Source organism: Pseudopodoces humilis, chromosome 1 (genome assembly GCF_049639895.1).
Source record: "Pseudopodoces humilis isolate 2021_Gansu_Grassland_sample_001 chromosome 1, ASM4963989v1, whole genome shotgun sequence".
Lineage (NCBI taxonomy): Eukaryota > Metazoa > Chordata > Aves > Passeriformes > Paridae > Pseudopodoces > Pseudopodoces humilis.
Genome location: NC_142200.1, coordinates 98589425 through 98600909, shown reverse-complemented (window position 1 = coordinate 98600909; position 11485 = coordinate 98589425). Strand labels below are relative to the sequence as shown.

General features: G+C 40.8%; 1 protein-coding gene across 1 annotated transcript; it reads right to left on the bottom strand.

The window, feature by feature from the left end:
- Positions 1-76: 76 nt before the first annotated feature.
- On the bottom strand, positions 77-4986 carry YAE1 (YAE1 maturation factor of ABCE1). The gene is made up of 4 exons (XM_005529933.3): positions 4799-4986; positions 3632-3954; positions 1904-2025; positions 77-1459 (listed from the first exon to the last, which is right to left on the bottom strand). Exons 2-4 carry the CDS (start codon positions 3746-3748, stop codon positions 1036-1038), a joined length of 663 nt encoding a protein of 220 aa, XP_005529990.1. The 5' UTR covers positions 3749-3954; positions 4799-4986; the 3' UTR covers positions 77-1035.
- Positions 4987-11485: the final 6499 nt, after the last annotated feature.

Genomic DNA, 11485 nt, shown 5'->3' with positions numbered 1-11485 from the left:
TCTTACTTTGCTATGTCTAGACTTCCTTTGTCTCCAGTATGAAGGAGTTAAAAGAAACTTCTGACAAGTAAACTGGTAACTTACTATAAATCAGTTTAATTAATGTAAAACAGAGGCATTCACAAAGGAAAAGCTTTCTGAACAGAGCACTTTACAGCTACAGTTAAGGGAAGCAAAGGAAAGCAAGTCAAACATAGAATAATTACAGAAATATGAAATAATCAGAAATAGGCATGTGTGGCTGATGTATTTCTAAGAGGTAGTGAATAAGCTTGGCTTCCTTGAGGAGCTTGAGAAAAGCATTATTGGAATATAGGAAAGCGTTCAGGCTAGAGGGACTGACAAAATAAATACAAAAATAAGGTTAGTTAGACTGGAAGCATGTTTAGTGTGATCTGACATGGTAAGAATAGATGTCTAAAAGTAAAACAATGGAATTGTCAGCAATTCTGCATTTGAGGAAAATAGTGTGTTTTCAGCAAACGTGACAAGTACAACTACCTAAGGACGGAAAATAGTTTTTAACAATGAAAGTGCATTGCATCATGGGTACAAAAGATAACACAAAGAATTCTGACAAAATACACAGCAGTATCAGTGTATCATTCTGCACACAGCGTACCATCAACAGCAGCTTATTCTGCAAAACCACTGACCATTTCCATAGCACTGAGCATTTATTCTTCTGATATTGGAGGGGACCAATTTAGAGGGGCTATTTAATGGACCTCCTTTATTTCCAAACTGCCAAGAAAAAAAAAGAGGGTGAAATGGGAGCTCCTGATACAAAACAGAAACATGTTTATAACTTTGTAAAACTTTAAAGTCACTGCCCCTTTCTGTGAATGTTACCTTCAACATTGAAAGTGAAGGGATTTGCCAAAAGTATGGTGAAGACTTACAAAAATAACTTCTACTGTAAAGTGTCAAAATCAGATTTTCCTAAAACAAAAGCAATGCATCAGCCTGTACATGGCCCACAAACTAAGAATCAAAACCACCTGTGATAGTTTTAAGTACCATGAGACAGAAAAACTAATGTTCCAGTTGCTGGACATGATGGAGTACATCCAGTGATAAGCCCAGTTGCTCTACTAACCACACAGTCTGCTTTTTAACCCAAGCAAGGGTTGAGTTTTCAGGATCTGTGCAGAGGTTTTCCTTGCTGCACTCAGACTGCAAGGAACCAACCTCACCATTATTCCTACAAATGTTTTCACCAGAGCTGCCAGAGTCTTCGTGTTTTCCATCTTTAACTTCCTTGTACTCTGTCCCAGCTGTGTGATTAAGGTCCATGTCCTGAACTGAGTCTAAAATGTGTCCAAGATGTGGCTGTTCTTCAGTAGAATTCAGATACTTAAGCACATCATCTTCGTGCTTTCCAACCACATCAAGAAGATTATTTATTGTACTTAAAGCAGAATCGTGTCCATTAAAATGACACCAGGATAAGAGAGCACTGAAAAGTAAACAACAAAAGTGATTATATTCATCTACGTAGATCTCCACTTGGTGGAGGTAGATAGCAATGTGACAAGGTATCTATAAATCATAAATACATTTATGTATAATTCTCGTTTTATGGAAAATTCAGGCAGCAGATCTAAAGATTAAGCTTAAATATGTAGATTCAGACAATTTTGAAAGAGCAACTGAAAGATATTTTAGAAATTATACTTCTACACCCAGGCAGACATTCCCTGTTTTCAAGATCTGAGAATTCTCAGGCTGCTCACTTTGGACAGTTCTAAAATGTGTAGTTGTTTCTTTTTCTTGTTTTTTCTTGTTTGTTTATTTTAGTTTTTTGTTTGTTTTTAAAATTAAAACAAACAAAAACCTGAATGCATGTTACCCTGTTACACACCCTCCACATACACTTGACCTTAAGTAGTTTTCAACCTACTTCAGGGTTCCTTTGAACTGGCCACATGTAATCATCAGCTCGGCACCGTGTCTGTAACCTTGATTAAAGCCTGTCTGGAGAGCAAGCTCTTTCCCAGCCTCAATTCCATCCCTATAGCCTTCCTGTAACAAAAGCAGCGAAACAGGTTGTTCACAACATGACACAGTAGATCTCTGACAAATATGTAACAATAATAACAAAAAAGTTTAAACAAGTATCAGAAGTATTCAATCTCTTCAAGTTACAGCTTCTCTGTCTGAACATCCTTTGCAGCTACATCCCCCACTGCCAAACCAAAACATGCTTGTTGCAGTGTATTATGATTTACTGACCTGTAAGATGAAGTTTTTTTACTTTTCCCCACAAGGATCTCCAGAAAGTCAGAAAATAGGGAAACTTCTTTTAGAAAGATCAAAAAAAAGAGCATGTTTGCTTTTAATGATTACCAACTCCTTTGAGAGAAATGGACTTAAAAATACCACATAGACTTCTTTTTTCTATCTAAAATGGTATGCAGGCTGCCAAGCTTCCCCTTTAGCAAAGGTACTCTCCCATCTGTAATCCATCTGCATGGAATCCATTTATTTTCCCAAAACTAACTGCTGAGCACTTCTCCTTTATTTGCTGGACCTCACTGCATTTAAGAGTTATACCAGAAAAAGAGACAGTGATTGACTGAGTCACATATAAATACACTTAACATTGGGACTGCTTTCTTTAAGTAAAAAGCTAATGATTGTAATGCAAATTACTTTCTATTATAACTACATTACAAGATTACATAGAATAATTCTTAACTTTTTTCACACCAAAATTGCAAGCTGTGAAAATGAAAACTCCCATTTGCTCATGGTGGCCTTGCTAGAAAAGTAGTCTGGAACACAAAAATTTATTTTGCTCAACATACAACTCTAATTTCAACAACGCTTCATGATTTTGCAGAATCTACTCAAATATATTAGAGGGATTTCTGCAAGAACAGTTCCCTAAGAAAAACGGTCCTTTCATGGAACTCAGATGAAGGACACTACACCAGATCTGCTCTAATACCATTCCTCATGAATAGCCTACACAATAGTTTCCATCCATGTTCTTCAGCCAAACTCTATTCAACTGTTACCAGATGAGCCCTACTGCCCCACTCTGAATGACACAGTATCTGTCAAACTAATCTGTTTATGAACTTGTTTTGTTCCCTGCAGAACTTCAGAGAGTCAAGGGCTGTGGAAAGAAGCTTTAATAAAATATGTATTTCACTAGGAGAATAAATCAACCAAAGACCTACACAGACCACAACGCCCAATTGTGGTTGTACATGGAGTCACACATCTTATAATCTGACTGACGAGTAACTCTACTCAAAACCCCAGTCATCTCACATTTCTTTATTAGCACTGTTCAGCTCTGTTGCCCGACATTTACTAGGGGTATACCTACAAGTACAAAGGAAGTAGCTTGCATCACAATTCAGCACTGCCTTTTATAAATGCACATGGTTGTGCAGAGGGAGACAATGTCTTTTGGTAAACAGTACTTTGCTCTAGTGACTGTTAAGAAGTCTTTATGTAAATTTCTGCCATATTTTCCTGATATTCAGAAGAAAGTATGCCACAGTAACTTTTAAGCAGCTACTTTTACTGTTCCCTTTAAATAATTCACATGTGTATCAAGTTATGTGTCAGTAAATCTAAAATGGCTAAAAATATTAAACCATTTTTATAGAAATACCTTCAATCTCTTTTTCATAGTGCTGTTCCATTCCTTCTGTAGTAGATACATCTCATCTGCATCTTCATCAAATATATCTTCATTGGATTGGCTGACTGCAACTCGTACCCAAGACATAACAGCAGTGCCCTATGACCCCCGTTTATGTGGAAAAAAAACACTGAAAAACTCTCAGAAGTTTCTGAGAGGCATTCTCAGTGCCTCTGACAAAGTGTCAGATTGGAAGTATTGCCAAAGCTGTGAGTTCTGAAGAGAAGCCAGGTATGGAGCTGATTATTCAATCTGTACATAGGAACTTGATGCTGTGTGTCATTGGGGTACATCTGTCAAGAAAAGGCAGTCAGACCATCATTCATAAAGTAACTTCTGAGACATATTAGGGCAATTTATGATAGTTCCTTCCCACCTTATGGCGCTGACACATATACAGACACCAACAAAGCATTTCTGAATACTGCCAGTACAAGGATAGCTGGCAGAAACAACTTTATGACTTGATTCCAACAGCAGCTGACAAATAGTCATATAGAGCCTCCATGTGGTGCCCTAAGTAATACAGGTTGTATGTACAAATACAGTTTTCTATATTTGTATTGCATACACAACTTACTACACACAAATTATGTTAACACCTACAGAATTAACAACTGGAAAGTACTTTCACCTTGGAGTTACACTTTTGTTGTTTATGCCAAATACTTAACTATCTTATAAAACAGAAACGGTTCTTTCAATTTTGAATAAAATTTAGCAAGTGCTGTTGCAGTGCACAGGAGAAATTTTCGGATTATTTGATCTTTTACTATTACGAAAACTTTGAGAAGCGTCTCAAAACTAATTCATTTGCATCGCTGTAAATTGTTAGAACGCACACTGTTCCTTGCGGAGACACCGGCGGCTCTCAGAGAACCCATGGCGCTGGGCCAAACCGGCTGGGGTCCTGCAGCCTGCGGTGGCAAGCGGGGCATCCCCCGGCCGCACAGCCGCAGGCAGGGCCAGGCCCCGGCCGCCATTTCACGGCCGCCCAGAGCCCCTTCTCCCCAGAAGCGGCCCCCACGCTGGGGGAGCCTTCCTGCCCCCCGCCCGGCCACAGACGCTACCTCCCCCCGCCTCGCCTTTCCGCGCTGCTCGCACAGCCGCCGCCGCCAGCCCGGCCCGCACACTGACCCTCACTGCATCCACCAGCACACCGCGCTGCGCTCGGCCATCTTCACTGAGGGCACACGGACGTCGCTGCCGGCGGAAGTAATTGGACTGCCACGGCCATGTTGGACAAGGGCAAGTTCAACGGAGGCTGCAGGTAAACAGCCGCCATCTTGGCCAGCGGCGCTCTGACGTCAGAGCTCGTCAGAGCCCCTGGAGGCGCCATCTTGAGTGAGGGCACAGCCCCCTGCAAGGGGGCGGGGCGGCCCCGGGCGCCGAGGGGCGGGAGCCGCCGCGGTCGGGGTCCCTCACGCCGGCAGCACCGCCCCCTTTCTCGGGAGGCGGCGGCGCGTGGCTGCCACAGGGTCTTCAGGACAAGCCCGGGGTAAAAATGTTCTTGGGGCACGAAGGTTTCATCCTCTTTCCGGTCACAAACGGTGGAATTTAAAATAAAAAATCTGCCTTGTTGACTTTCAGAATCGTCAAGCACTTTATGTGAAGCATGCCCTTAAGCTATCCTCTAGAAGACCCAGGTATTAGAATGATAAATCCTTTTTAATATGAAAGGTGCCAGCGGGAGTCAACTGTTTCATTGCTGACTTTGACTAGAACAGGAATATCCTGTTGACATAAATTAAACACAATAAAGTATAGTACATAAATAAATTACGACAATGTTGGTGCATGCCGCATTTGGCTTATGAGCAAACGTTTAAAGCTGATTGATCTTCATGAACACACAATACATCGAGTTTGAATTCAAGCTGCCTGTTCCTCCGAATTGTCAGAGGCTGTACAGTAAATGCCTTCGTGTGCTGAGTGCCTGCGGGCCCCTGGCAGCCCGATGCCCCTTGGGCCCGCACTCCCCCAGCCACTGCCGGCTGTGTCCCGTCTCCTGTCCCAGGGGTGGCTGGGGACATTCCTCACAGCACGGCTTGGGACACTGCACGGACAGCAGCAGGGCCTGTCTGTGCTCTGCAGGTACCAGGAGATGAACAAGCGTATGCTGTAAACTGTGCAGCCACTGCACTCCCTTTCCCTTCTGCTCTGCAGATAGCCTTGTCCTCCTGCTTCTGGCCCATCTTGGTGGTGATGGGCCAGCTGATGCTCGCTGATGCTCGCTGGTGGTTGAACGCAGAGGTAGGAGTAGCCAAGTAACCCAAATCTGTCTAAAAATTCGTGTGTCAGGTGTCAAAATGACACTGGTGCCTCTATATGACCACAACTGCATATCTGCTCCTCAGCAGTTACTACACGTGTCAATGACTGCTGATTTCCTAGTCCACTTCTGTCACTTCCAACTCCTGTTTGGCAGAACCTAGCTCTGCTATTCAAAAAAAAACCTGATAGAAACACTGACTGTCGCTTGCACACACAAATGCACAGTCACGAAAAACCCTTCTGGCAACAGAAACATTAACTGGTTAATGACACTTAGCAAATTTTCACCAGGTGGAAACAATTCTTCATCTGGCAACAACACTATTAAACTTGGGCTAACCCTTTGCTTATCATCTTCTGCTCTGTCTCCTTTGCCTCTTGCTCTTCTGGAAAAGATGCACAGCTCAGGGAAGCTGAGAGTTTCCCAGATTCACACTATCAGTTTAAATGTCTTAAATTTAACAAAGTTGATCATCCCACACACATGTTTAAGAATGAATCCTTATAATTGTGAGAAAAACAGAAATCTTATATTTCCACCCCTTTCTGTTTTCAGTTGTGGGTGGATAATTAGGTGAATCATTGTATACCTAGAGCAACATTGTTGGGATATCAAGTACAGTTACAACTTTAAGACGATTTGATTCTGTGTTGATGGCCTGGACAGGAGTGCTGGGATTGAGGGTGAGGTGTGGTGCCTCAGGGTGTGGATGTTTTCCACATTAATATTTGTTCTAAATGGGGCAATGTCTGTGTATTTGGTGACACTCTGTCAAGACTCATATCAGAAGATCAAAACAGGAGAGCAATATTTCACTAGCTAAAAAACAATTCTGATATTGTTGCACAATAAAGTGACCTGAAACTGTGAAAAACAAAGTAGTTGACTTGTGTCCCATTGTAAAGTTTGCCAGTGGAATATCTAAGTTTAAAACTGGGCTTTTTAGGGTATTTTGATATACCAGAGGTACTTCTGGAACATGAATATGCAGCAGCTCATGCTGCATCTCAGCAGCTACTGAGCCCTGCTTGCCTGGTGTACTGGGGAGAGCTTCTAGAGGGGTCAGTACACAGTCAGAGATTAGTAGTACCAAGAGATTTCAGGAGATCATTACACAGGAATTCTGTTGGCTTCATCTTAGCAGTAAGTTTTGCCGTTAAACAATCAGCCATGTGTGATCTCCAGAAGTGAAATATATGAGCATAAGGTTCCTTTGCACTGTTTTTATTGCATATAATGCTTATAATGCTTATAATGCTTCAGCTAAAGCTCTTATTCAGTTCATTATTATACAACTTTGTCTCTCAAACGGAAATGGATGCATTGGAGCATGGGAGCATCCAGTGGATTTTGTCATAATGCCTCAAGATTTCAAGCTGTTTTGAAGGGTGATTGATTATCTTGTCCAGGACTTGTATACGGGCCACTCTGTGGGGCGGGTTCCTTTCATTCTCACTACAGCAATTTCTGTTGCTGTGTGCTGTTGTCTCTGTCAGAATTGAGTAAAGCCTTGTGAAGGACCCAGGGCAGAGGACTATTTACAACATAAATTATTCTCCAGTCATGCAATGATTTTGGGCTGACAGAGATGTGTTTCATTGACTCCAACTTTGGGAGTAATATAATCCTTTTAAGAAAGCACAGCTCTTAAATGGTATTTGGATAAATTTCAACATTTAAATAATTTAAACTTTTACTTGTCTTCTATAGTAAACAAGACAAAAACATAATGAAAAAGATCAAGCTATCAAAATGTGAGAATGGAAACCATCAATATTAAATAAAGATGGTTTATGCATTGTCACTAAACATGGCACAGTGTTTCCAAAGAGCATTAAACCGTAAGCCTCTCCCAAAATGTGTACATATTCTATGGTCAGCTCTGTAGTCTTTTCCAGGTATGAGGTTCTACTGCCTGGTCAGATTCTAGGCTGTTTTCTGTGAATATCATGATAACAGGGCATTGGTAGGACTGCCTACAATGGCATCAAGAAACATACCCACATGGAGTTGATGTCTCTGTCCTGATCTTGGATTTGTGCATCTTTTCTTTATGCATGGATGGGCTGTTGGAGTTGTGTACTGCTGGCTGAATTTCAGTAATGATACAGTGACCTCCAGCACATAAATCCTTTGCTACCACAGAGAAGGAAACAGTGAGCAAACAGGTTAAGTGCAAGGTCATAGGTTTAATGAGGTTTTAAAAATTGCAGCTCATAGCATAGGAGACTATAATGCCCCTAAATTGAAAAAGAGGGTTAAAATAAACTTCTAGGATCAATGATTATTACCAGGGCATGGTAATAAACATACACTTCTGTATTTTCCTATTATATCTCTCACACAGAGTATGAAGACAATTTACTAGTGAAGCCCTGTCACCCTCTTCTGATGAAGGTTACTAATACATATGAATTACTTCTCTGCTTTTGTGAAATCACTTCTCTCTTCTTTACTAGCATACAATAATATTACAACAAAAACTCTCTGTGTCAAAGTGTCAAATTTAATGTCAGAAGAAAATGGAAGAATATGGAAAAGAATATATCAAAGGTAAATGTCTAGCATTCTCTTCCAAGCATCACAATAGTCTTTATAGCTCTCTTGCCATTACTTCTTACACAAGTGTTTTCAAGGGAGAGGATACTTTTTCTACCTCTTCCTTCACCTGTATAACCAAAGCACAGAACTTTGATAGTTAAATATTACAACAGGACAGTTTTCTTATTTGCAGAATCATTACCATTTCAGATCCTGGCAAAGAAACCTTTCCTGTCCATTTCATGAACTTCCAGCAGTTGGGCTTAAACTGAATTTTAAGTAGAAATAGCTAAGCAAACGAATATTTTTTTACCCCCTGCTTTCTCCAGGCTTTCTTTGAATGTCCTCAGGGCTTGCAGTCTGGAAAACTGTAGTCTGCAGTGCTGCATACTAAGCAGAGCAAAAGGTACACTTTATTAACACCAAACCAATTCTCTTCTGTTATTTTCCTTAGTTTGCTCCTCAAATAAGAAAAATTTGTTGTCCCTCGAAGTAACCCATATTTTTATTCTGGAGCTCTGATAACAACTCTAACACTGCAAAAAAGATAGTATGGCTGAGATCAAAATGAGCTGTATACACATCCCAGCTCAAAATTAATGTTGACAGAACAGAGTGTAGTATGGGACTACACTATTATTTTTAGAATATACAACAGAGAAACAAGGAAAGAATATTCCTAAATGTCTTCAATCTGTTGACAATGAGCTTTTTACTGTGTGAAATTCCACATGAACAGAAAAAGGTTATGTCAATAAGGGCAAGAAAATGAAATAAGTTCTGCATTTCAGTTGTGTAACTGAATCATGTGTCTACTGAAATTGTAATATTAGAGATGAGTCTCACTGGGTTTGTATCATCAATAAATCAGGACTCCAAAGCTTTCTGACTCAGATATCCTTAAATAAGATTATTTTTGATGCAGAGCTGCCTTTCTTGCTTGTATGATACTTGACCATAATATGCAAATATTTACTGTCAATGAAATTGATCCTAGTAGAATGCTGTATTCTGCTTATGGATTTCCCCAGCGAATTGCGTCTCTATTCAAATTACACAGAATTTTTGTCACACTTCATTTCTTCCACAGGAGAGAAATGCCAGCCTTTTGCTTTTGTCAGAGAATTGCTCTCTCTGTGTTATCCTTTGTATAAACTCAGGCAAATGCTGACAAACTGCAGGAATAGCAGTGGTATGATGCTGATCCAATTGTCTGAAGTGAATAGAACTGCTAGAAGTCATAAAACTTGTGGAGTGCACTGATTTTCTTGGCACCTGAAACCAGGAGAAAACAATTGTTTCAGTGGCAATGCAGTTTCAGAAAGGTTGAGGTTATGACATGAGTAGTTAAATGGTGGCTTTTGAGTTACATGTGGATTGTAAGCAACTCCAGTGCAGCACGTATGCCGTATCTGCAGTGTATAATTGGTTGGCTGACTGTGCTTGCACAAAGGCTACTGGGGAACTCATATCTCAGCTGAGGAAGAAAGTGAGCTGGCAGTGCTGGACCTCTTGGGACTCCCTTCTACAGGGAGCTACAGCCTCCTACAGAGCCATTGTCACCTGTAAATGGCTACCTAAGGTCCCAGAGGATGGCCCTGCTAATTCAGACAAAACAATTGTCCAGGATAGTATAATGCTGGGCATGGAAAAATGTTTATGCTCCTTTTGCCCATTTTTTACTTTAAAACTGCTGCTGCTGCAACCAAATGACATGTTTGACATTACTGCACCATCCCTGGCAGGGCTACTGGGCAGTGACTTTCCCTTCTCTTAGGGAAAGTCCTTCCCTTTTCTTCTCCCATTCTCAGTCCTATGCTCTTAACCAATGCTGGAAGAGCAAGTACGCTTATGGCTCTGAGTTATGCTCAACTTCCCGAAGGTGATAGCATTCAGATAGTAGCTAAATAGGGATTTATTCTCCTGCCTTTCCTTGGGCAGGGATTGAGATGGGATTTTATCACTTCTGTGGGTTATTTCCTCAGACCTGTGAATTCAGATATGCTTCTCCTTTACAATTATCACTGGTGTCAGTGGAAGGTGCTGTCTTGAAGAGCAAATACAGGTGCCATGCAGCCAAATGGACAGGGACTTTGTAATTTTAAACAAGATGAAATCTTCAATGGGCATGTCTTGAGCATTGCTCACTAATCTGGAAGAGACGGAGCAAGGTTTCTCACAGCTACTCCAAATTTATTTCATGGGACTTAACTATATAAATTTACATGCAGTTACCTGCCCAAACTTTTCCACAGTATCTTGCTCAGGAGCAAACAAATGCAGTTAATTTGACCCAATAATTAACTGCCATGTAAGCAAGTAACATTAGGTACATTTTTTTCATTGAATTATTGTAGTTGGTATCTGTCACCCTGACTTACACTGAGGAGAAGTATTGAGGTTAGTGAGGTAGTTGCTGTGGGTTTGCACTTAGGGTAGCACAGTTCTCAGTGTGCAGAATCACAGAGAAGGCAAACTTTCTCATCAAATCTTCTGCAGTGGAAGACTTTCTAGCTCTTTAAGAAAGCTGAAATGTCAGTGCTCATGTTGCAAGCTCAGGCCCAACTTTAGAGTAAACATATACATTCAAAGCCTGAAGCTGCCTTATTTTGCTCATCCAAAAGCAGCAATGAGTGGCTCAGTGAGATACACCACTCAGGCTTGACTCATATTTTAAACAGCAATAAAGAGCTCCAAAGTTCTTCAAAGAAGTAGAAAAAAGAGTTATGAACTCTCCTTGCTTTTTGTGAAAAAAATGAGGTCACATCTGCAAAACTATGGATTGTATTTTGCTACTGACTCAATGCATCAGCTGACTAGTTGCAAATAAACAATTTTACAAGTAATGCAGCAATTACACAAGCAAAAACAGGATGAATTCAGCGCCTCATGAAGGCAAGGAATCAAATTCCATGGTAACATTTCAGGAACTCCAAGTTGCAGGAGATGAAATGTAAGGGAAACTGATTTGAGGCAATCTGTGCTCAGAGATGGCAAAAAGCTCTCTA

Bases quoted from the DNA above. Each gene is read 5' to 3' on its own strand.
- YAE1 (XM_005529933.3), bottom strand. From the start codon at position 3,748: ATGTCTTGGGTACGAGTTGCAGTCAGCCAATCCAATGAAGATATATTT. The intron at 2,026-3,631 runs GTATTTCTATAA...CTTTTGTTACAG, and splicing joins CTATGAAAAAGAGATTGAAG to GAAGGCTATAGGGATGGAAT. The intron at 1,460-1,903 runs GTAGGTTGAAAA...TTTACTTTTCAG, and splicing joins CAGTTCAAAGGAACCCTGAA to TGCTCTCTTATCCTGGTGTC.